The 24,597-nt window shown below is 36.7% G+C and overlaps 1 protein-coding gene across 2 annotated transcripts in view; it reads right to left on the bottom strand.

Moving 5' to 3' along the window:
• Positions 1 to 24,597, bottom strand: part of TTN (titin) — a 275,571-nt gene that overhangs the window by 118,748 nt on the left and 132,226 nt on the right. The window contains exons 146-203 of one of the 2 annotated variants that reach the window (XM_059880142.1): positions 24,225 to 24,299; positions 23,980 to 24,063; positions 23,375 to 23,449; positions 22,642 to 22,734; positions 21,711 to 21,788; positions 20,676 to 20,744; positions 20,418 to 20,522; positions 19,984 to 20,277; positions 18,595 to 18,675; positions 17,743 to 17,820; positions 17,120 to 17,203; positions 16,894 to 16,968; positions 15,473 to 15,556; positions 15,281 to 15,364; positions 15,077 to 15,160; positions 14,676 to 14,750; positions 12,274 to 12,348; positions 12,074 to 12,157; positions 11,883 to 11,957; positions 11,650 to 11,733; positions 11,455 to 11,538; positions 11,266 to 11,349; positions 11,071 to 11,154; positions 10,904 to 10,987; positions 10,611 to 10,694; positions 10,374 to 10,451; positions 10,179 to 10,262; positions 9,980 to 10,063; positions 9,783 to 9,866; positions 9,584 to 9,667; positions 9,386 to 9,469; positions 9,190 to 9,273; positions 8,991 to 9,074; positions 8,792 to 8,875; positions 8,598 to 8,681; positions 8,423 to 8,506; positions 8,224 to 8,307; positions 8,027 to 8,110; positions 7,828 to 7,911; positions 7,632 to 7,715; positions 7,437 to 7,520; positions 7,242 to 7,325; positions 7,047 to 7,130; positions 6,853 to 6,936; positions 6,686 to 6,769; positions 6,463 to 6,552; positions 6,249 to 6,332; positions 6,041 to 6,124; positions 5,830 to 5,907; positions 5,358 to 5,441; positions 4,729 to 4,899; positions 4,377 to 4,454; positions 4,094 to 4,171; positions 3,798 to 3,881; positions 2,740 to 2,823; positions 2,424 to 2,504; positions 1,864 to 1,941; positions 1,296 to 1,409 (exon numbers count right to left, since the gene is read on the bottom strand). In XM_059880142.1, coding sequence (XP_059736125.1) covers positions 1,296 to 1,409; positions 1,864 to 1,941; positions 2,424 to 2,504; positions 2,740 to 2,823; positions 3,798 to 3,881; positions 4,094 to 4,171; positions 4,377 to 4,454; positions 4,729 to 4,899; positions 5,358 to 5,441; positions 5,830 to 5,907; positions 6,041 to 6,124; positions 6,249 to 6,332; positions 6,463 to 6,552; positions 6,686 to 6,769; positions 6,853 to 6,936; positions 7,047 to 7,130; positions 7,242 to 7,325; positions 7,437 to 7,520; positions 7,632 to 7,715; positions 7,828 to 7,911; positions 8,027 to 8,110; positions 8,224 to 8,307; positions 8,423 to 8,506; positions 8,598 to 8,681; positions 8,792 to 8,875; positions 8,991 to 9,074; positions 9,190 to 9,273; positions 9,386 to 9,469; positions 9,584 to 9,667; positions 9,783 to 9,866; positions 9,980 to 10,063; positions 10,179 to 10,262; positions 10,374 to 10,451; positions 10,611 to 10,694; positions 10,904 to 10,987; positions 11,071 to 11,154; positions 11,266 to 11,349; positions 11,455 to 11,538; positions 11,650 to 11,733; positions 11,883 to 11,957; positions 12,074 to 12,157; positions 12,274 to 12,348; positions 14,676 to 14,750; positions 15,077 to 15,160; positions 15,281 to 15,364; positions 15,473 to 15,556; positions 16,894 to 16,968; positions 17,120 to 17,203; positions 17,743 to 17,820; positions 18,595 to 18,675; positions 19,984 to 20,277; positions 20,418 to 20,522; positions 20,676 to 20,744; positions 21,711 to 21,788; positions 22,642 to 22,734; positions 23,375 to 23,449; positions 23,980 to 24,063; positions 24,225 to 24,299 — 5,118 coding nt within the window. The remainder of the gene's footprint in view (positions 1 to 1,295; positions 1,410 to 1,863; positions 1,942 to 2,423; positions 2,505 to 2,739; positions 2,824 to 3,797; positions 3,882 to 4,093; positions 4,172 to 4,376; positions 4,455 to 4,728; positions 4,900 to 5,357; positions 5,442 to 5,829; positions 5,908 to 6,040; positions 6,125 to 6,248; positions 6,333 to 6,462; positions 6,553 to 6,685; positions 6,770 to 6,852; positions 6,937 to 7,046; positions 7,131 to 7,241; positions 7,326 to 7,436; positions 7,521 to 7,631; positions 7,716 to 7,827; positions 7,912 to 8,026; positions 8,111 to 8,223; positions 8,308 to 8,422; positions 8,507 to 8,597; positions 8,682 to 8,791; positions 8,876 to 8,990; positions 9,075 to 9,189; positions 9,274 to 9,385; positions 9,470 to 9,583; positions 9,668 to 9,782; positions 9,867 to 9,979; positions 10,064 to 10,178; positions 10,263 to 10,373; positions 10,452 to 10,610; positions 10,695 to 10,903; positions 10,988 to 11,070; positions 11,155 to 11,265; positions 11,350 to 11,454; positions 11,539 to 11,649; positions 11,734 to 11,882; positions 11,958 to 12,073; positions 12,158 to 12,273; positions 12,349 to 14,675; positions 14,751 to 15,076; positions 15,161 to 15,280; positions 15,365 to 15,472; positions 15,557 to 16,893; positions 16,969 to 17,119; positions 17,204 to 17,742; positions 17,821 to 18,594; positions 18,676 to 19,983; positions 20,278 to 20,417; positions 20,523 to 20,675; positions 20,745 to 21,710; positions 21,789 to 22,641; positions 22,735 to 23,374; positions 23,450 to 23,979; positions 24,064 to 24,224; positions 24,300 to 24,597) is intronic. The other variant, XM_024979885.2, reaches the window with a different exon arrangement.

The following is a 24,597-nucleotide window of genomic DNA, read 5'->3' as shown; positions in this document are numbered from 1 at the left end:
AGTAGTAAGTTAAAGTCTGGCTGAGAAGAAAGATAAGTTTTACTCTTTGCAGGGGTAAGAAATCTTCCTTTGCATATAGATTTTACAAGAAGGGAAACATATTTAAGTGTGTGTCTTCATAAAATGTTAATCAACAGATGGGTAACCTTTTAAGAAGTGTTCGCTTTTTCTATGTCTGATTTAAAATGCCAAAGACTCTCCCTACAGGCCAGGAGTGTTGCAGAGAGGCAAGAAACAAGCTTTCCTATGGAAAACTCTGATTTTGTGTACATGTGTAGGTAAGGGAAAAGTGCTCACCTAAGATTATATCTAGATTATTTTAAATGGGGAAATCTCATGACACCACAAATAGACAACATATTGTTAAAAATAGAAAGAATGATACAATTTTGCTAGTTTTTCAGCTTTTAAAGATGTTATTTTAAGAATTAAATAATATTGAATCAATTCAAAGTAAAAGTGAAAGTCACTCAGTCATGTCTGACACTTTGCTACCCCATGGACTATAGTCCATGGCATTCCCTAGGCCAGAATACTGGAGTGGGTAGCCTTTCCCTTCTCCAGGGGATCTTCCCAACCCAGGGATTGAACCCAGGTCTCCCGCATTGCGGGCAGATTCTTTACCAGCTGAGCCACAAGGAAAGCCTAAGAATACTGAATTCAAAGAAAAATCTAAATGCAAAGAGAATGAAAGAAAGTTTAACAAGGGGAACAACCACAGAACACAGTTGGGTTTTTATCAAGTTGTTAAAAAAAAAAAAAAAGTAGGGAAGCAGTGATAAGTTGTTCATATACCTTCTTTTCATGGTATATGAACACATCAGCTATTGGATCCCATAAATATAATGCCTATAGTATATTTTAAAGCATATGTCATTCTTTAAGGACAAAGTTTTGGCTTTTGTATAAATTCATTAGTGCAATATTAAAAATATCCTGCTAAGTTTTCTTCTACATTTCACATGCACAAGATCCCAAAGATATGCACAGCAATCACACTTTGAAATCAGAAAACCCTTTCACCCCACTCTGCATGAGAAAGTTAGCTGGACAGCCCCTGCATCCAGATGGTCAGGATGAAGCTAACCATGGCGCACTTTCTGACACTTTGGGCAGCAAGCGTGGCCTGACAACGCACCCGGGGCAGCATAAAATACAAGTCTGTATGAAATCCCCCAGCATGATCATGTCCAAAAGTACACATTTTAAAAATACATTTCTTGCAAGCACCACTTCAGATGTTTGGATGGAAGTTTGGAGCAGGTTAATAAAACTTTGCAACTATCATTTTGTACCTTTAAGCTGGAATATTTTCTCCTTTACATCTTCTTTAGGTGGAGCAGGAGGAGGAGCTGGGGGCCTTGGTTTGAGTTTTGGTTTCTCAATAACCTTCTTTTCAGGTTCAGGTTCTTAAAAGAGTATTTCAGGAGTATTAGTATATGAATACAACGATTGGTATGTGGACTTACAGTATATTCAGCAGAAATATAAGGATACTTATGTAAGAAGTAAGAAGCATATTTAAGTAAGAAGTTTGCTTTTTTGGATACATAATGTTGGTATCCAACATAAAACATAAAAATGTTCAACATAAAACATAAGAATATCAACACTGTACATAGATAATAAGTACAGCACAAGCACTAATGAAAATGACAAAGGAAGCATCCATATAAGCCACACTGACATGAAATAAATAGTACAAATCACATGAACACAGACGACAGAGATGCACATTTAAAACAATACCTTACATACAGGTGAAGAGAGACATGCTGTACACATCGAACAACGTAAAACATATACATATATATCAAGAGGAAGAATATGGTGATGAAGATTTAAGTCCAACTAACTGAATACCTTGTACTGGTGTTTCTTCCGGCTGTGGTTCAGGTTCTTCGGGTTCTTCAGGTTTAACATACTTTTCAATTTCACGTTCTTTAGAGAATGTTGACAAAGGATAAGAGGTTGTAATGTAAAGTTCTTCACAAGACTCATACAAATTTCACACAGATGCAAAGATGACAGTCACAGAAACAAAAATATACATATTCACTTACATAGAAAAAGAGGTTAATATTTCTATTTTATTATATTCAAGCTTTCTACTGTTTGATGTATGTTGATGGCAAATGAAATGATTTTTAAAATCTGATGTTGGGTTATCATTGGAAGATCCAATGCAATGATTCCAGTTTTGCCTCAGTAAACTGTATCTTTTGGAATTTATTACAATCAAGAATAATCAAAGATTATACTTCAAAAGACGTTTAATGATTTGAAAAACAAACAAGTCAAATATGTGCTAGAATGCTTTTACATATAATTTCAAGAAGGAATGTTAGCCTATAAATACTTTTGTATTTCTAATAGGAGTTTTCAAGAGATTAAAAATTTTATATTTATACATATATATATACCTTCAACAGGGGGAGTCTCTTTTCTACCAATGGTTATGGATGCTCTTTCTTCATATATTATTTCCTCAGGCGACTCTTCAACTTAAAAAACACAGTATTTTATTTTAGACTGAATTCAGAGTAGAATACTGTGACTGCTGAGTTTCAACGTATCAACTTAGTTACACACTAGAACATATTCTTCAGAAGATTTCAAAATGCCAATAACTATACTACATAAGACAGGCAACAGATAAACACAAAAGATCCATCTACAACCAAAGCAAGATGATGAGACGACTATCATCTTTCCAAGATTTAGAGCACAGCCATGTACCTTGTACAGGTGGAGCTTCTGGTTCTTCAGGGATAGGAACTGACACTTTCTCTTCTGTGACGATTTCCTTGGGAACTTCAGGCACTTTAAAGATATTGATTTTGTTTACTATTAAGAATTTAGAAGATGTACAAGATACTGCAAAGAGCAGGCAAAGCATACATGGGTACAGTACTTCATCTTATAAGACTCTGTGGGGAAAACAGCTTTAGAGGCAAGGCACCCTTTTGGACATCCTAATTTCATAAATAAGTCCTTGCAGACTTCTTCATTTATTTCTCATCCTCTGTGTGCCTTTAAATATAGATGTTTTCCACTGGTCTAACTTTGATGATTTTAAAAACTGAATCTACATTTTTTGAGCAATCACTCCATTCTCAACTCTTATTTCCATGGTAATGACTTATGGATCTACATCTCTGGCCCCAATCTCTCCTAAGTTCCAGATGCATATTCTCAAATTCCATACTTGAAATGTAAAACATATATTCACTGCCTTCTTTCTAATATTAGTTTGGGGGTTCAGTGAACCATTTTCATGGCCTAGCTTCAACTCTTATAATCATTTTGGGCTCATCTATTTCCTTCATTACTTTAAGAATAGACACCCACTCAATCTCCACTTCTCTTAAATCCAATCCTTTCCATTTCTGTCACCACTGATCTTACTCAATTTTTGAAGACCTTAAAAATTGCAATGGCTCTTTTCTATTATTGTCCTAAGAATTTGACCTTCTGCCAGTTATCTGAAGCTCGACTCCTGTTAATTTATACACCACTGAAGCCTATTGCCCACAGACTAAAGTACATGCCTTATATTAGCATTCAAAGAACTCCAAAACATGACTGGCATCATTACATCCAGCCTTATCTTTCAGGATAAGCTAGGTTTCTCCTGTTTGTCTGTCTTATTTTCTCCTTGCCTTCATTATTTCCCCCTGTTTTTCTGTAAAATCTGTTCTTGCATAAACTTATACTTCATATTTTTGTTATAAGAACTACTATTAAGATGCTTAGCATTCAGATAAATACATTCTTTCTTTCTTCACAGTAGATACCTTTTACTCGCTGGATTTCTGGTTTTTTGGTAACAGGCTCAGGTTCTTTCTTTACTGGAACAAGTCTCTTGGGCAGCTCAGACACTTTGAAGATATTAGTTTTATTTTAGAAAGAGTATTTAAAGACATTGGAAAAAGAGTTAAGAATAAAGAACTTATAATTAAAGAGCAGCATTAAAATTAATGAAAGCAAAATAAGGACATTTTTGTCCCTAACACTGAAGACAACTTATTGGATTCCACTTGAAGACATCAGAATACTTAAAAATATATAATGTCAATGATGATGTGAATACCTTTAATTTCTGGTGTTTCTGGCTTCTTAATAGTTGGGACTTTCTTCATTGGGACAACTTTCTTTGCCATCGCAGGTACTTTAAAGATATTAGTAGTATTTAATAATATAAAATTGCAAGATGCAATATGTACACAATAATTTGACAAGTCTGCTCAGAACTGTAACATACAGATGACAGTTCATAATACAGCACATAATATAGCACAATATAAAATAAGAAAGAGTGCCAAATTTCTGACAACACACAAAAAAGAAGTAAATATTTATTTTACTGTAAGTACCTTTAGGAGGTGGAGGTTCTGGTTTTTTGATGACAGGAACTTTCTTCTCTGGAACAATCTTCTTGGGCTCTTCAGGCACTTGAAAGATAGGGATTTCTTTTAGAGTCAAATGATTACAATGAAAAGATTAATGCTATGAATGAATAAAAAAGATAACACTTATTTCTTTGCTATGCTGCATTGTGTCTGTAGGACAAAAGCTTTATGTGTGCAACTGACTTTTGTTCTTGCCAATAAGGTCAAATGTTAAAGAAGGAAATAGAAGACTGAAATGTTTGCCTTAAACAAGATAAATAATAGACATAAAAAATCAAATGGTATATTCTTCCATTCAGTGAATCTTGTCTTGTACCTGCTGGTGGGGGGGCTTCCGGTTCCACCTCTTCTACAACAGGAACGGGCTCTTCCTCTTCTACAACAGGAACAGGCTCTTCCTCTTCTACAACAGGAACGGGCTCTTCCTCTTCTACAACAGGAACTGGCTCTTCTTCTTCAGGAACAATTTCCACAGGTTCTTCATAAACTTTAAAGATATAGTTAATTTTAATTGAATGTGTGGAACAGTATTCTAAAATGCACAAATGTGAAACACAATAAATAGTCATCTTGATTTCTTCCCTTGTTTCTATTAATACCATCACTTATATTAAGATAGAATCCATCTTGTTTGACTGAGTTCTGTTTCCATTGCTTTGAATGTTTGAAAAACCCTTTAGTGTTAATGTCATTTATAGTCATTAGTTCACCTGTCCCGCTTTGTGTGTGCATTAGAGAAGCTTTGTGTAACACAGCTTATGATGGCCAGTGTAGTTGCTGACTATGGACTCAAATAGATTTAAGATTGGAGCTAATTAAGAACCGTGAAGTAAGACAAATAATTAAAGGACAGAAAATGACCAAGAGATACTGAATTAGAAGAGGAACAAGGCCTACATTAAAAACAGTCAAAAGTGGTAAGCTCATAAACAGCATTACATGTACCTTCTGGAGGAGGAGACTCTACTTTCTCAGGAATAGGGATGGCTGGTTTCTCCTCCAAGACAGGTTTCTTTGGTACCTCTGGCACTTAAAAGAAAGAGTTAGTTTTACTTCTGGGTAGTTGAGAAGTACATGAAATTTATACTATATCTAGTTCAAATAACCCAGGGACAGATCCATGAACAAAATTCACAATGAGGCCAGTGATCTGTTCTTGGATCCACATGGTCGGAAGAAAACAAAGCCTATTAACATCAACAAAACCATGTTAGAAAACTCTTCTAATACTTACAACAAACGTACCAGTCTTTTTTTTTTTTTTCAATCAATGATGCTATTTAAAAACATTTAAAACTCTAAACAGCCAGTATACTAGGTTTGTAGTTGTTAATATAAGATATTTGACAAACAAAAGGCTTTCCTATTGGAAGTGAAACCAAGAGTGAGCGCTTATCTATTGGTTAGTGACATGTACCTTTAGCTGGTGGGACTTCAGGCTTTTTGGGAACAGCTACTTTCTTTTCTGGAACAACTTCTTTTGGAACTTCAGGCACTTTAAAGATATTAGTATTTTAACATTATGAAGAATCACGTGAAAACATTCATCACATTTACACAGAACAAAATGCTTTTCAAGAGCTAGAGGTTGTATCCACCTCTCTTAGACAGTAGACAGTTACAAGTACCTTTAGGAGGCGGGACTTCTGGTTTCTTGGGAACCACTGGAGGCACTTTCTTTTCAGGAACAACTTCCTTGGGCACCTCAGGCACTTAAAAAGATATTAGTATTTAGCTCATTGTTTCAATGACATACGGAAATCATTAAGCTGAGCAGTGGAACATAGCATTTTAGAGACACATTTTTCTGTATGAAGCAGTGGCAGTGGGAAATACCTTTCGCTGGTGGTGGTTCAGGTTTCTTGGCAACAACAGCGGGTGGTTTCTTTTCCGGGACAGGTTTCTTAGGTGGGACGGTCACTAAAGATATTATGATTTATGTTTTAGAATCGGTGAAGAAGAGTGAGAAACAATAAAAGTCATAACGCCTAGAATCTGGGGGACAAGAAGGGCAAAGATTGGCTAAGGCTGCATAGCAGCTGGCCAGTACCTTTTGGAGGAGGAGCAGGAACAGGCTCTGGCTCTTCTACGACTTCAACTGGAGGCTCCTCTGGGGCTATTTCCTCAGGCTCCTCATACACTTTAAAGACACAAGCTTGTTTGAATGCTAGAACTGACTCAAGCATATGAAACATTTTGTAAAATGATTCTTACAGTGCTCAGAAGAGAGTTTTTCTTTTTAAAAATACTAGTTTGGAGAGTTTCATGATTACCTGCAGGGGGAGGACTTTCCGGTTTGGGAGGAATAGCTTCAGGCACCTTCTTTTCGGGCACAGCTGCCTTTGGCACCTCGGGTACTTTAAAGAGATTAGTGTTTTCAGGATTAGACTGAGTGAAGACAGACAGACATTGTCAAACACAGCAACATGCAGGCAGCTACCTTTGGCTGGTGGCACTTCTGGCTTTTTAGGAGGTGTCACAGGCACTTTCTTTTCAGGGACAACTTCTTTGGGAGCTTCAGGCACTTAAAAGATATTAGTAAAATTACATTTAGGAGTTATGAGATCATTGGAACAAATTATTTTCAAGAGCAGAGGAGTTATGTCATTTAAGCCTAAGATCAGTGACAAATACCTTTAGCAGGTGGGACTTCTGGCTTTTTAGGAGGCATCACAGGTACTTTCTTCTCAGGGACGACTTCCTTGGGAGCCTCTGGCACTTAAAAGATTTTAGTAAAATTACGTTTAGAAGTTGTGGGAGCACTAGAGCAAAATGCTTTTGAGAGCAGAAGAGTTTTATCTCCTTAAATCTAAGGTGAGTGACAGCTACCTGTAACAGGTGGGACTTCTGGCTTTTTAGGAGGCATCACAGGTACTTTCTTTTCAGGGACAACTTCTTTTGGAGCCTCAGGTACTTAAAAGATATTAGTAAATTTATGTTTAGTAGTTATGTGACCACCAGAACAAAATATGTTCAAGAGCAGAAGAGTTTTATCTTCTTAAATCGAAGGTGAATGACAGGTACCTGTAATAGGTGGGGCCTCTGGCTTTTTAGCAGGTGCCACTGGCACTTTCTTTTCAGGGACAATTTCTTGAGGAACTTCAGGCGCTTAAAAGATAGTAGTTTTATGCTTAGGTTAAAGAGGTCAATGAATTAAAAGTACTTCCAAGAGCAGAGGAGGTATTTCTTCTATAGAAAAAGGACTGGGGTGAAAAATACCTGAAACTGGAGGGACTTCCAGTTTTTTGGGTGGTGCTTTGGGAACTTTCTTTTCTGGAACAACATCTTGGGGAACTTCAGGCACTTGAAAGATATTAGTAGTTTTATGGTTAGGTTAATGAAGAGCAAAGGACTTGAATCATTCTCAAGAACTCAAGAGACATTTCTTCTGCAGGAGTCCAGAGCCAACATGTACCTGTGACAGGTGGGGCTTCCGGTGTTTTGGGTGGTGCCTTGGGGACTTTCTTTTCTGGAACAACTTCTTGGGGAACTTCAGGCACTTGAAAGATATTAGTAGTTTTATGGTTAGGTTAATGAAGAGCAATGGACTAAAATCATCCTCAAAAACTGAAGACACATTTCTTCTGAAGAATGAAATCAGAGCTAAATTGTACCTGTGACAGGTGGGACTTCCGGTATTTTGGGTGGTGCCTTGGGGACTTTCTTTTCTGGAACAACTTCTTGGGGAACTTCAGGCACTTGAAAGATATTAGTAGTTTTATGGTTAGGTTAATGAAGAGCAATGGACTAAAATCATTCTTAAAAATTGAAGAGACATTTCTTCTGCAGAACGTTGTGGGTCAACATGTACCTGAGACAGGTGAGACTTCCGGTTTTTTGGGTGGTGCCCTGGGAACGTCCTTTTCTGGGACAACTTCTTGGGTAATTTCAGGCACTTGAAAGATATTAGTAGTTTTAAGATTAGGTTAATGAAGAACAATAGACTTGACTTATTCTCAAGAACTGAAGAGACATTTCTTCTGCAGACTGAGGTCAGAACCAATATGTACCTGTGACAGGGGAGACTTCCAGTTTTTTGGCTGGTGCCTTAGGGACTTTCTTTACGGGGACAACTTCTTGGGAAACTTCAGGCACTTGAAAGATATTAGTAGTTTTATGGTTAGGTTAATGAAGAGCAATGGACTAAAATCATCCTCAAAAACTGAAGACAGAGCTAAATTGTACCTGTGACAGGTGGGACTTCCAGTGTTTTGGGTGGTGCCTTGGGGACTTTCTTTTCTGGAACAACTTCTTGGGGAACTTCAGGCACTTGAAAGATATTAGTTTTATGGTTAGGTTAATGAAGAGCAATGGACTAAAATCATCCTCAAAAACTGAAGGGACATTTCTTCTGAAGAATGTTGTGGGCCAACATGTACCTGTGACAGGTGGGGCTTCTGGTGTTTTGGGTGGTACCTTGGGAACTTTCTTTTCTGGGACAACTTCCTTGGTAACTTCAGGCACTTGAAAGATATTAGTAGTTTTATGATTAGATTAATGAATAGCAATGGGCTTGAATCATACTCAAACCCTGAAGAAACATTTCTTCTGAAGAATGAGATCAGAGCCAGCATGTACCTGTGACAGGTGGAACTTCTGGTTTTTTGGGTGGCACCTTGGGAACTTTCTTTTCTGGAACAACTTCTTGGGGAACTTCAGGCACTTGAAAGATATTAGTAGTTTTATGGTTAGGTTAATGAAGAGCAATGGACTAAAATCATCCTCAAAAACTGAAGACACATTTCTTCTGAAGAATGAAGTCAGAGCTAAATTGTACCTGTGACAGGTGGGACTTCCGGTATTTTGGGTGGCGCCTTGGGGACTTTCTTTTCTGGAACAACTTCTTGGGGAACTTCAGGGACTTGAAAGATATTAGTAGTTTTATGGTTAGGGTAATGAATAGCAATGGACTAAACTCATCCTCAAAAATTGAGGGACATTTCTTCTGAAGAATGTTGTGGGTCAACATGTACCTGTGACAGGTGGGACTTCTGGCTTTTTCGGTGGTGCCTTGGGAACTTTCTTTTCTGGGATAACTTCTTGGGGAACTTCAGGCACTTAAAAGATATTAGTAGTTTTATGGTTAGGTTAATGAATAGCATGGACGAAAATCATTCTCAAAAACTGAAGAGACATTTCTTCTGTAGAATGTTCTCTGGGTCAACATGTACCTGTGACAGGTGGAACTTCCGGTTTTTTGGGTGGCACCTTGGGAACTTTCTTTTCTGGAACAACTTCTTGGGGAACTTCAGGCACTTGAAAGATATTAGTAGTTTTATGGTTAGGTTAATGAAGAGCAATGGACTAAAATCATCCTCAAAAATTGAAGACACATTTCTTCTGAAGAATGAAGTCAGAGCTAAATTGTACCTGTGACAGGTGGAGCTTCCAGTGTTTTGGGTGGTGCCTTGGGGACTTTCTTTTCTGGAACAACTTCTTGGGGAACTTCAGGCACTTGAAAGATATTAGTAGTTTTATGGTTAGGTTAATGAATAGTAATGGACTAAAATCATCTTCACAAACTGAAGAGACATTTCTTCTGAAGAATGTTGTGGGTCAACATGTACCTGTGACAGGTGGGGCTTCCGGTGTTTTGGGTGGTGCCTTGGGGACTTTCTTTTCTGGGACAACTTCCTTGGTAACTTCAGGCACTTGAAAGATATTAGTAGTTTTATGATTAGGTCAATGAATAGCAATGGGCTTGAATCACACTCAAAACCTGAAGAGACATTTCTTCTGAAGAATGAGGTGAGAGCTAACATGTACCTGTGACAGGTGGGGCTTCCGGTGTTTTGGGTGGCGCCTTGGGAGCTTTCTTTTCTGGGACAACTTCTTGGGGCACCTCAGGCACTTGAAAGATATTAGTAGTTTAAGAATTTGGGAAATTTGAAGGTATATGTTACAATGATTATGAAGAGACAAGACAATATACATTCTTAACACAGCAGTGGGAATAAATACCTTTAGCAGGTAGGACTTCTGGCTTTTTGGGCACAGCCACTTTCTTTTCAGGCACAACTTCTTTAGGAACTTCAGGAACTTTGAAGATATTAGTATCTATTAGTTAGAAACTATCAAATGGGAATATCGACAACACACTTGCCCAAGCAAATACCATTTATAAAACTGACGGATACTTCTAAACACCCTTTCCCCAGCCCCCCAAACAGGTGACCCACAACATGGAAGGATAAATACCTTTAGCTGGTGGAGCTTCTGGCTTTTTAGGAGGAGCCACAGGCACTTTCTTTTCAGGGATGACTTCTGGCGGCACTTCAGGCACTTAAAAAATATTCATAATTTGTGTTTAGAAAGGTGGAAATAATGAATGACTGTATCATGCAATCATACACCAAGATATTTTGGATAACTCCCAAACCTCTTTTTTATTTAGAATTTTATTACCTTTATATAGTGGGATATATACACATAATTTCTTCTAGCTAAAAGAGCAATTATTTCCTTTCCGGTATGTATAGTATTGCCATTACCTGCAGGGGGAGGACTTTCCGGTTTGGGAGGAATAGCTTCAGGCACCTTCTTTTCTGGCACAGCTGCCTTTGGCACCTCGGGTACTTTAAAGAGATTAGTATTTTCAGGATTAGACTGAGTGAAGACAAACAGACATTGTCAAACACAGCAACATGCAGGCAGCTACCTTTGGCTGGTGGCACTTCTGGCTTTTTAGGAGGTACCACAGGCACTTTCTTTTCAGGGACAACTTCTTTGGGAGCTTCGGGCACTTAAAAGATATTAGTAAAATTACATTTAGGAGTTATGAGAGCACTGGAACAAGTTATTTTCAAGAACAGAGGGGTTATATCTTTTTAAGCCTAAGGTCTGTGACAAGTACCTGTAACAGGTGGAACTTCTGGCTTTTTAGGAGGTGCTGCTGGTACTTTCTTCTCAGGGACAACTTCCTTGGGAGCTTCAGGCACTTAAAAGACATTAGTAAAATTATATTTAGGAGCTATGCAGTTCACTGGAACAAATATTTTCCAGAGCAGAAGCGTTATGTCTTTTTAAGATCAGTGACAAATACCTTTAGCAGGTGGGACTTCTGGCTTTTTAGGAGGTGTCACTGGTGGCTTCTTTTCAAGGACAACTTCCTTTGGAGCCTCAGGCACTTAAAAGAGATGAGTAAATTTATATTTAGGAGTTATAGGACCACGAGAACAAAATATTTTCAAGAGCAGATGAGTTTTATCTTCTTAAGCCTAAGATCCAAGACAAGTACCTGTAACTGGTGGAGCTTCTGGCATTTTAGGAGGTGCCACAGGCACTTTCTTTTCAGGGAAAACCTCTTTGGGAGCCTCAGGCACTTTGAAGATATTAGTAAATTTACATTTGAGTCACAAGGATCAACACAGACAAGAATCACGTTTACATAGCAACGGCACTTTAGAGGCTAGCAAGGCAATTCTTTCCACAGCCCTCCCTATTCCCTCCTGAGGGGCTGTTAGGATGTACCTTTGACAGATAAAACTTCAAGCTTCTGGAGAGTATGGACTTTTTCCCAGACAACTTCTATGGGCACCTCAGGCACTTCAAAGATATTAATATTTTCACATTTAGGAGTCACAAGAATGAACGCAAACAGGAAACACATTTACACAGGAAAAGACATTTTCCCAAACATCTAAGCTTCTGGCAACATATACCTTCATCAGCAAGGACTTCAGCCTTTTCATGACGAACCACGTATGTTTTCTTTTCAGGGACAATTTCTTGGAGAGTCTTGGGCACTTTAAGAAATCAGTATTTCAACATTTAGTGTTTCAAAGGTCAATAGGAACAGCAAAATATTTTCAAGACTACAAGTGCTATTTCTTCTTGAATTTGAGGGCATGGGAACTTGTACCTTTAACTGATGGAGGCTCTCTTTTTTTGGAAGGAACTCTTTTTGCAGGAACACCTTCTTGAGCAGCTTCAGGCACTTTAAAGATATTAGTATTTCACATTTAGGAGTTAAAATGACTAATGAGAACAGTAACCACGCTAAGTAAGCAAATGTAGTTTTCTAGACATCTCTTCTCTGCCTGTTGTCCCCTTGCCCCACCAAGCATCTAAGTTGAATGGGATTAGTATTAATAGCATCCTTGCGAAGATGGGCTCACCCTTCTCTAGCGACTAGTTGAGGTGCTATGACACTAGACCCTCCTTATGAAATATGTGTTGAATGAATATTTTTAATAAAAGCATTTTCTGTTTTGATACGAATGGTCACACACGTTTTCTTCTGAGAGGGAACTTCTTGTGGAGCTTCAAGTGCTTTAAAGATGGTATGTTTACATTCAGGAGTTAGGAAGAACATTAGAAAAACAGTTTTAAGAACTGAGGGTGGACAATTTCTTCAATATCTCTCAGAGGTGATGTGCACTTTTCCCAGGTGGACATTCTGGCTCTTTAGGAACATCCTTAGATCCTTTCATTTCAGGAGAAACTTCTTTCACAGCTTCAGCTACTTTGAAGATGTTAGTATTCTACTTAGAGGTTAAGGAATCAGTGGAGACATTAATGACATTAACCAAAGTGACTTTATGACTATAAGGGTGCCTCTTTCAAGAACTGGATGAGGGATAAAGTCCTGAAGAAAGGAGCGAAATCTTGTCTTTGTTATTTCCCTTCTCCCTACCACCATACACATGGGCATATGTTAAATAAATGAAGGAAGGAGGACAGAATGATACCTTTAGGGGATGGTGTTTCAACTTCAGGAGGACTAGCCATGAGTATTTCAGGAGGACTAGTCATGAGTATTTCCTTCCTTAAATGAAGGAAGGACGACAGAATAAATGATACCTTTAGGGGATGGTGTTTCAATTTCAGGAGGACCAGCCATGAGTATTTTCTTTATAGGGACAACTTCTTCAGGAGATTCAGGCACTTTACAGATATTAATGCATTGTACTTCAAAGTGACGAAGAGCAGTGAAGAGTTTTACTCATAACCCACCTACAGGAATGTTCCAGACTGGGTGACCTCCTTGCTCCCTGAATCTGATTCTTTGGAAATAGTATGAATGTTTGATTATCAGGAGCTGTTTTCTTAGTCACCTCAGACAGTATCAATGCTAGTAATTTTATTTCTTTGAATGGTAGGAGTATAGAAAATTAGGTTATAAAAATTTACCGTTAGGTGAAAAAACCCTGAATTTTGAATAATTAACAATGTACCTTTTGCTATTAGTTTGGGGAAAATAAAAAAGCTCCTTTCTTATCTGAAATGGCTTTATTTTGTACCCTGACATTAGGTACTTTAAAAGGGTAATTGTTTTTAGGAGAAAGGAGAACAACTAAAAGTTCTAGACTGAAAAAATAGTGTCAAAGTGCTCAGATATTCTTCAAATCATAGAATATCATGGGCATTTTGAAGAATTTGTCATTTTGGATGTTCTAAAACATTTTCATGTTTTAATTAATCTGAAAATGTTCCAAATGGGAAAACTTAAGATTCTTTAAAAATAAAAGACAAGGAGAGGAGCAAATAAATTATTCAGGGCAGAATTCTAACTCTAACTGGTTTTGGTTTTAACTGCCCTGGTTTCAGATGGTTTCAGAGAGGATATTACACACAGAACAGTTCCACAGTGAATTTAATATTTTATTTTCTTTAGGTCATGGTTTTCTGAAAGTATTTCTGATATTTAAATCCTAGGGGATATCAATTATTTCAAATTCATGTGCTTGTTTTTGGTGGTAAGTTTATTTTAATAGAAAAGCAATTCCAATAGGTAGTGGTACCATATCCTGGAATTTCAATCCCATGGAGCGTTTGAATTACTGACTGACAGTCTACAGCCAAGAACCTCTGTCATTTGACAACACTGATTTTCACTTTAAAGAGGGGTGGGGTGAGCCTATTCAGTCTAGCTTCAGGGATATAGATGTTACAGGTGATCTCTCATATAGATTTTTTTCTAGTACTCTGAATTTTACTTTTTAAGGCAACAGCAATAGCTATTTCCTATTGAAGAAACTACCTGGGTCACATCTGCATATTATATGGACATATATTTTTCCTAGAGGCCTTATAGATAAAATTTATAGCCCAAGCATCTCCCTGTGTATAAAGGCATGGACTTTTCCCACTTATGACTCATGGAGACATGTATAATACCCAGTCAAGCTGCTAATTTGGGGGACACACTTTGAAGTGGCCTCCCTGGTAGCAACTAGAGCTTTTAAGATATTAGTATTTTCACAGGTGTTAAGAACAACAACAATCAGGAGATAAGAAGGCCGACTGTCTTCTCACTTGTACCTTTTGGTGGTGGTATTGTTCTTCTGGTAACAGGAGCTTGGCTCTCTGGAACACCTTCCTCAGAGACTTCCACCTCTTTAAAGATATTAGTATTTTTTAATTGAGAAAAGGCAAAGACAGGAAGACATGACTTACAAAGAAAGTTAGGTATATTAACAGATATTATAACTTTAAATGAGATTTTTTTTTGTTCTAATAGTTTATCATTATTTGTTGTATGAATGGGATTTGACTTTTTAGGGGCAAACCATAGACAGTTCCTTGTCTTGGGTACCTTAGGGACTCTAAAGATATTAGTATTTTAGCATTAGAGATTGTGAAAATCTACATAAAGCAGTGAACATATTTTGCAGACTGATGAGGAAAGATTTTATTTAGATTTTCATAGCTAAGAATTATACCTTCGGTTGGAAGATGCTCTGGAATTTGGGGAATAGCCTCAGGTAACTCCACCTCTGGAAATGCTTCTCTGGCTGTATCAGGTTCTTTAAAGATATTAGTAGGTTTATACTTAGAAGTTGTAAAAACAGTAAATTATGTAACATGCAATATTTGAGTCTTCAAGTCAAAGATATTCATCCAAGTTTGATGTTGCTGAAATGTACCTGTAGTTGCTGGTGTTTCTCTCTCTTTGGGAATAGTCACATATATTTTTTCCTCTGGAACAACTTTCTTGGGTGGTTCAGGCACTTAAAAGATATGAGTACAGTTATGTTTATTAACAGTGAAGGAAAGTACTGAGTTTTTAAAATGAGCCAAAAGTAAATTTTCTTCACTGGGTTATTGGTATTATATACCTTTTGCTGGTTTGGTTTTTGTTTTTTGAGGATGAGTCACAAGCACTTTTTCTTCCAGAAATGATTCTTCAGACACTTCATAAACTTTAAAGATATTAGTATATATATAATTAGAGGCATTTCAAAGTGGATGAAGAATATCATTAAGAAAAATATAACACACCATACACATTCATAACTCAAACAACAGTAGCACATAGACCCAAATTAGTGACAATAACGCACTGGCCTGGAAAAACTCTCATTTCCAGGTTTCTGGTACAGGACTCTCGTCACTTCTTTATAAGCATGATGGTAAATTGAGGAATTCACTGGTCAGGGACTACTATATAATTCTTCTACTTTGTCTGCAGAAAGCTACTGGTAAATATTCCCTATGGTTAATTTTTATGCATTTTTTTCTTAAAGAATGGGATTGATGTTGAGTTGCACATCAAGAATTCTTGAATATTTGACCTACTGGAAATTCATCTAAGTCTCTTCCTGTTCCAGGAACCTAGTTACTTATATTTTAAAAATATAAACCAAATCTAGTTCTTGGCTTCATATTTAATATAAATGTGAAAACCATTTAGGGATTAGAAGAAAATAAAAATAAAAATGATTAAATATTTGGAAAAATTAGGCAACTGAAGAAATAAAGAATTCTCCAGCTTTTAGAAAGGAAGACTAGTTGATAATAATAACCAAATTCAAGTACACCAAGGGTATTCAAACAAGGGAGTCGTCATATATTTTTATCCCAACCTATTATTATAGGTTGACAAAAACTGGATTTAAATTTTAGATTCAAATAAGTGGAAACTGGCATTTTCACTCTTCAGATTATTAAATAGCATTCTACTTAGAATATTTTATTACTCATATTATTTTACTGTTTAAATTAATCATAATTTTGCATAATAGCAAAACCAAAAATGACTTGAGGATTCTTTTGCAATTATAATGGCCTTATAAATCTATGGGTATTTGAGCAGCACTGCCAAAGTGTTTCCAACAATTATTGCAAAAAGTAAAAAATACTAATGGTGAAGTATTTTGATTCTACAATATCTAAGTAAAATATTATTATGAAGTTAAGGAAAGTTACCTTACGGTTTGAGAAAATGAATTGCTTAGAAACAGAAGACGTTTTTACAGAGATCACATTAACAAGACAATGATAAATTCAACAAGACAAATGACTTTCTAAAATTGGGCAATGGTATACATAAAGGATTTTTTTTTTTTTGGACTATTTGTTTTTTAAATTGGCAAGGAAATATACCTTGTCTGAGGCAAACAGTCATTCAAACTATTTAATTTGAGCCAAATATTTTGGGCATGCTGGGCTTTTTCAAGATATTAGTACATTTACTTTTAAAAGCTATGAAGACAAACTCAGACAAACCAAAGAGAACCACCAATTTTTCTACACTCACTGTAAGTTGTTGCATCTTCAGAAAGAACTATGCGTGATATTTCTTCTTGAATTCTTTCCTTAGGCACCTCAGGAACTTCAAAGATATTAGTATATTAATTGCAATAAATAACTAATATAGCAAGAATATAAAGACACAAAATACAAATATATCACTCACACTCACTGTAAACCATGAATACTTAGACACAGTGTTATTTCCTGTTGTGATTAGCATCACTGTATACCTTTAGCTGGTGGAACTTCAGGCTTTTTAGGAACAGCTTCACGAACTTTTTCTTCTGGAACAATTTTCTTGGGTACTTCAGGAGCTTTAAAGATATTTGTTCATTTTATTTTTAAGAAGTGCATCATTGGGTATAAAATATCAAGACAAAAAGGGGCATTTAACAAGGAGAATATCAAAAATCCCCAAATTAGGAGTCATCCAAACACAGTGAGTGCATCTCTCTGGATTGCCTTGTTGATGAATCCTTGATTTGCCATATTAGAAAGACTTCGCCCTTTGAATATAGCATCATTTTCTATCGTCATTCGGAACATGTTTGTTTCTAAAGCTACTTGACAATAGCTTCCGACATGAATTATTTTTGAAAAAGAGGTTGAGGGGTCAACATTTAAATACTGCTTAAGAAGAGGTTCAGTACAGATAATAACAACATTTAGGATTAGGTCTGTGTTCCCTGAAGGCTGTTGCAAAAGGTAGGATTATGTTGTGGGACATAAATTGAAATTTACATCATTCAGCCATTTTGTGGTGTTGAGGGGAGAATGAGCTCTCTCATTCTTCATTGCAATAAGTGAATAAAAGGGAGTTTTGTGTTAGTGGTGAATCAGCAAAGGCAGATACCTTTAGCTGGTGCAACTTTGGGCTCTTCAGGAACATGTACTTTTTCTTCTACCACGATTTTCTTGGGTACTTCAGGTACTTTAAAGATATAGCAATAATTTACTTTTGAACATTCATAAAGATTTTTAACAAGCAGAGCACACGAGAAATGTAAACACAGAACAGAACACAGCCACAATATAAAATACAGACATCGCTTTATCAGGTACATTACAGTAATTAATATGAGTTGAATTTTGATAACACAAACAATAACAAAAAAATCCAAGGGAATTTCTCAGGTAAGAGTCATAAGAACTTGATAAGAAAAATGAGTAAGACATCTTCTCTGCTTTTTTCGCCTGTTTTGTTGGAATAATTGGCATTTTCAGTGATAACATTCTTAAATGCTTCAGAGACTTTAAAGATATAAGTATATATTATTTATTAAATACTGTTTCTTATTTATGTTGTGAAATTCAAGAAGTTTAAAAACCTGAACAAAGCAAGGACATCAAACACAAAGTCATGATATATTTATATCTAGTGGGTCATTAAAATTAATAATCAACATAAAGACAGGGATTTATCAATAAGCATATTAGTGAATATAAAATCAAAGAGCACCAAAGGAGGAAAACTGGGTTCACTATTTGGTTAGTAGTGATATTCATTTTGGGTATTCTTAACAGTGACTATTTTTTGATAGAACTTTCTTTAACCCCTCACCTGCTTTAAAGATATTAGTTTGTTTTAGACATTCCAAAAACACAAAACACAGAAGAAAAACATCAAGGAGAACGCAAACTTGTAAAGCTGCCAAGGTGCTACTGCATGTAAAATTAGGTAAGTAATTTTTCACCAATAAAATACCTTTAGCTGGTGGCTCTTTTCGAGGAACAACTTTAGTGGGTGGTTTTTTTGGAGGGATGACTTTCTCAGATATCTCAGGCCCTTTAAAGATATTAGTGTTTCGGTTTAGAACCAACTTCTGAAGTGTAATTGTGCTCAATGACCAAAGTTAGTACAATGAGGGCTCGTAAGATGCTTTCTCTATTTATATTTTAAAAATTTACATCAGACCTACTTCCAAAAAAGACTTGATTTTGCTAACTTTCATCTAGATTGTAAATTTACTATGTATACTAAGCACATACACATTCCTTCCTATTGAAAGTGAAAGTTGCTCAGCTGTGTCCGACTCTTGATAACCCCGACGACTATACAGTTCATGGAATTCTCCAGGCCAGAATACTGGAGTGGGTAGCCGCTCCTTTCTCCAGGGGATCTTCCCAACCCAGGGATCAAACCCAGGTCTCCCGCATTGCTAGGAGTCCCGCATTTACCAGCTGAATCACAAGGGAAGCCCCTCCTTCCTATTATACACATATGATTAACTTGTTCAAAAACTGGAGTGGTCTTGTAGAGGAAATATTTGTAAGTTTATTCTCAGAATATACTAGAATGCAGGTGCTGCTACCACACTTCATTTCCTTTCTTAATGTTGTTTCTCTTGAAAATATCATAAAATGGTGGAAGCTTTGGATATGTAATTATCCGTGTGTGAATAGCTGGTTGAATTGCTAACAAAGCAACAGCTGTTTTGCCTCGACTATAAGTTCCTCAGTGCACTGAGGAGTTTCTTTTTATTCAACTGATAACACTGGCTAGTTATTTTGGAACCTGTAAGGCAATGGCACCCCACTCCAGTACTCTTGCCTGGCAAATCCCATGGACGGAGGAGCCTGGTAGGCTGCAGTCCATGGGGTCGCTAGGAGTCGGACACGACTGAGTGACTTCACTTTCATTTTTCACTTTTATGCATTGGAGAAGGAAATGGCAACCCACTACAGTGTTCTTGCCTGGAGAATCCCAGGGACGGGGGAGCCTGGTGAGCTACCGTCTATGGGGTTGCACAGAGTTGGACACGACTGAAGCGACTTAGCAGCAGCAGCAACAATCATTGTAATATTCTTACTTGGAATTTAAAAAGAATCCACAAATTCATACAGTGAATTTTCTTATCTCTTCAGGAAAGTAGATATCAGATATTAGTATCTAATTGCCTAAAACTATACTCTGGTTAATCTTTACTCTGTGTCAATCATTGTTATCAAGTAAACTCATACTTCAAGTATTTCATGATTTTGTCAAGGAAAATAAGTGAATTTCTAATGTCCAAACTGAACATGACATTTACTTTTTCAAAAAAGAAGTTAGGGCAACATATAACAATTTGAATATCTGTATAATTCTCTATACCTTTCGGTGGAGCTTTGGGTTTTTCATACGCTTCCTCTTCTTCAGCCTCTAAAACTTCTATTACCCTATGGACTTCTTCAGCTCTGTGTACTTCTTCTTCGGCTCTATACTTTTCTACTTTGAGGAATTCTTCTACCTCATGGAACTCTTCTTCTTCAAAATACTCTTCAACCTCATGGAACTCTTCTTCAAGAGCTTCTTCTTGTGCTTCCACTATTTCTAATTCTGTTCTTTCTTCTACTACTTCCTCTTTGTGGAAAGCCACAGATACTTTTTCTTCAAGGACAGCTCTCCCTGAAAAAGCATCTATTTTAAGAGGCTCATTTTTTTAAGAATAGGAAAAATGAAGATGTAAATTCAAAATATAAAGAGAAACAACTGAGAAAAGCTTTCATGCAACGATACAAGGACATCAAAGATCTGCCCCAAAGTACCTTTAGCTGGGGGAACAACTTCTTTTTTAGGCACAGGGACTTTCTTTTCTGGGATTTTCTTTTCTGGGACTTTCTTTTCTGGGACTTTCTTTGGTACTTCGGGCACTTTAAAGACATAGTTTTAATATTTAAGACTGTGAAGAACAAGCTTTCATAAGCAAAAGACATCAAGTACAATCAAGACACGTTGACATAAAACATAAAACTCTTAATGAAAAGAGATTATAAGAAAGTTGAGGTTAAAAAGAAAAGATGTACCTTTAGCTGGAGGGGCCTCTTTTTTCTGAACAGGAACTGGTGGTTTTTCCTCAGGAACTTTCTTCGGCACTTTAAAGATATTAGGCATTTACAGTTAGCTGATAATACTCAATGATAAACATGAAATAAAAACATCAGAATTGGCATCAATATTACAACAATCAAAGTTTAAGAAGTCACTCTGTACTGTAAAATTGGACACCAAATTTAGAGGCAATAAAGATGTCTTCACTCATTTGTGCTATTCATACCTTAGAAGAAGGCATGTCCACAAGAAACCTGTGCCATCTTTTTGTTTTTAATAGCAGGGATTATCAATATTGAGCCTGATTCTACTATTTTTAATTTCATGAAGGCTTTTTTTAAGTGATTATCCTCATGAAGTACTTAAGCCTCAATACAGGTGTCACATTCTTGGGCACTATCACGTCTGCTGAGGCTCTCTACTGTGATAGAGACAGCATAACCTAAACAATTAGGAGGCTACTGAAGCATCAGCCTAATTAGGAGGCAAAGAGAAATAGTTGCTTTGTAATAACCTTGAATACTCTGGTCAGATATCACAAAAGGAACACTAGGCTCTTTAAAATAATTATTATCTAAGTATTAGAATAGATATCCCCCATAAAAAATACAGCAGATATAATTATTGTAATAATTATATGAGAACATTCTACTTATATAATTAATAAAATCTAGGAATGGAATGTTGAGAATAAAGATCCACTGTAATGTATATAAGTATTGAGAGATGTACTATTAACATTAAAATTCCCAGCTATTTAAAATAAGAATGTTCTGGAATAATTCACACACACACACACACATACATACATACAAATAATAATTCATTAACATTGCAAAATGCTAAAACAATCAAATGAATTATATTTTTATAGGTTCTTAATTAATTTCATAAGCTCTCTATTTAAATGACTCTAAGAAAGCAGTGAAAGAAGATACTTTTGTTTTTTAAAAAGAAGATGGATAAGAATTTAAAGATATTATTATCTTTCGTAAAAGGATTTGTTATACCTTTAGCTGGTGGCACCTCCACTTTTTTAGGAACAGGAGTAGGTGCTTCAGGTACTGCTTTCTTAACCACTTCAGGCACTTAAAAGATATTTTACAGACATTTTGAAAAATGACATGCAATAAACAGAACTACCATATACAAAAAAAAAATCCAAACACAAAACATTGATTTATTTTACAAAAGATATTAGCAACCTACATGGTAATTACACATATGAAGTACTGACTCTAAAGGTGAGAGGAATATTACTTGGAAATCCTATAAGCAAACAAAGGTTTGCATAAACTATGCAAAGGACTGTCATAGTCTTTAGCAATGAAAGCCTAAGAATTATTCTCAAGGGCAAACACCATAGAAATAGGTTTTCCCCCACTTTCCTACTGAAGAAAAAAAACTAAGTATTGAAAACTAGGAGAAAGTATTACAATAGCAGCTGACCAGAAAAAATCAAAGTGTCAATAACATAAAATTCTCTCTCTCATTCTAATTGTACTGCAAATGCAGTGGAACAAGTTGGGCAAAGAAAAGGGACACAGAGTTTCAGGTGCTTATCATAAGTAATCTTCAATTTATCACAGATACGATGTAAGTAAAGTATGCTAATATGCTAAGTCACTTCAGTTGTGTCCAACTCTGTGCGACCCCATAGACGGCAGCCCACCAGGCTCCCCCATCCCTGGGATTCTCCAGGCAAGAACACTGGAGTGGGCTGCCATTTCCTTCTCCAACTCATGAAAGTGAAAAGTGCAAGTGAAGTCACTCAGTCGTGTCCAACTCTTAGCGACCCCATGGACTGCAGCCTACCAGGCTCCTCCGTCCATGGGATTTTCCAAGCAAGAGTACTGGAGTGGGGTGCCATTGAATATTAGGTTTAGATGACCTCTGGGAAAGATAGCGAATGAAATGTTCAATCCATAAAATCAGCTGTACCTCTAGGTGGCGCCTCCTCCTCAACCTCCTCTACGATAGGTGCTTCCTCTGGGATCTCCTCTTCTGGAATAGGCTCTTCAGGCTCCTCAAACACTTTAAAAAGATTATTATTTTGTAAATTATTTTTCTAACCCATTTGGATATTAGACTAAAATGGTACATCTGAAAACTGAGGTTGTGTGATCAGCATAGGTAACTCAGCCTTCTAAACACATGTGAAAACTCATTCATCCTTGAAAAAAGCCTTACTGAGTCTTCAAAATACAGTAGGCCCTTCCTAGAATTTTACAATTCTAGGACTTCAGAAAGAATTCAATTTAAATTATTATTTTTAATGGAGGTGGATTTTTTTGAAGTCAAACATTCACTTAGGAGTCAAAGTCAGACTTTCTGTACCAGTTACTCAGGTTTAACTAAGCACTCCTCTTGGAGAAGCTAATCCCACAATTACCAACCAAGTCATGTGATGAAAAGCTTCCCATGGCAAACAGTTTCCCTTCAAAGATTTTCATTAAAGTAAAACAAACAAACAACAAACAATCACACATGTAAGAAAAGAGATTCAAATGGTTTTGTTTTGCCTATCCAATTTCTACTAGGTAAAGAATATTTTCTGGTAGAGTCCGAATATGTTTATTTTCTGGAGTGAAGTATGCATATACCTCTTGAAAATATTAGACAAAATAAGATGGTAATGCTTTTGAAAATGTTGTTTTCTTAAAAAGTCATCTACCTTCAACTGGTGGAACTTCCTCTTCTTCAGGGACAATGATTCGTTTTTCTTCCACCTTCTTAGGCACCTCAGGAACTTAAAAGATATTGATTGTTTTAGGCACTTAAAATGCAAGAACCAGGAGGAGCACATAAAGACCCAAGTTCCCCAGTTTTCAACACAAGAGAACTAATAACAGAATACACATGCACCAGATGAAACATTGACATTTCACAGCATTGTTAATGAGACAAAAATCAAAGGCTGGTGGTTCAAGATAAACACCATTCTATCTTTTACTGCTGGAGCCCCTACTTTTTTAGGAAGAGCAATGGGTACTTCAGGGACTGGTTTCTTGGTTATCTCAGGCTCTTTAAAGATATATGTTTAGTATTTTTATTTTTATTTTTTTTACAAACAACATACATGGACAGATCAACATAAAATACGGAAACAGAGTAGAAGAACTGACATAGAACAAATATGGGTGCAGCAGAGTTTCAAGTGATGGCTACAGAACAGAGCACACAGAGCAAACGCTTATGTGGAACATCCATCCCTACGTGAAGAGCATCACAGTTCCACAGTGGAGGGGCGCAAACACATCCCTGTTGGGAGTGATGTACCTTTGGCAGGAGGAGGCACTGCTTTCTTAAGACCGGGTGGAGGCGCCTTCTTTTCTGGTTCAGGTTTCTTAGGCACCACGGGCACTTCAAAGATATTATTTTGTAAGTTCAGTTTCATGAACACAGAGACAATGGACACCACAATATTGTAAGTTATGTTAACCAATACTGGGAAACGGGCCATTCTGGCATTTACAGGTGAAGAAAGAAATGGCAGTGTCTAATTTGCTTGGGAAGAGCAGTACCTTTGGCAGGAGGAACCTCCTCTTTCTTGGGAATGATCACTTTCTTCTCTGGCACTTTCTTCTTAACCTCAGGCACTTTAAAGACATCATTTAATGATAAGAATTTATTGTAAAGGACAAAAAAGAGAGAACACAAGAAGTTCACACAGAGAGAGACTAACATGCAACAGTCGCTCAGGACAGGGATGTAGTGTAAGTCGGGAGCCCAAAGGTAAGGATAGAATTAGGTGTCTTAGAGGAAGGGATCAGCAACCTATTTGAATACCAGAGGATAGACGCTATCATTTCATCCACTTAAATGTCACTAGAAATTTATTAAATCATTATCTATAAAATATTTCTAAATTCTAACAATCCAATAAAGGATCAGCTT

Source organism: Bos taurus, chromosome 2 (genome assembly GCF_002263795.3).
Source record: "Bos taurus isolate L1 Dominette 01449 registration number 42190680 breed Hereford chromosome 2, ARS-UCD2.0, whole genome shotgun sequence".
Lineage (NCBI taxonomy): Eukaryota > Metazoa > Chordata > Mammalia > Artiodactyla > Bovidae > Bos > Bos taurus.
Note: the sequence above shows the minus strand (reverse complement) of the source record. Positions and strands in the feature narration are given on the sequence as shown.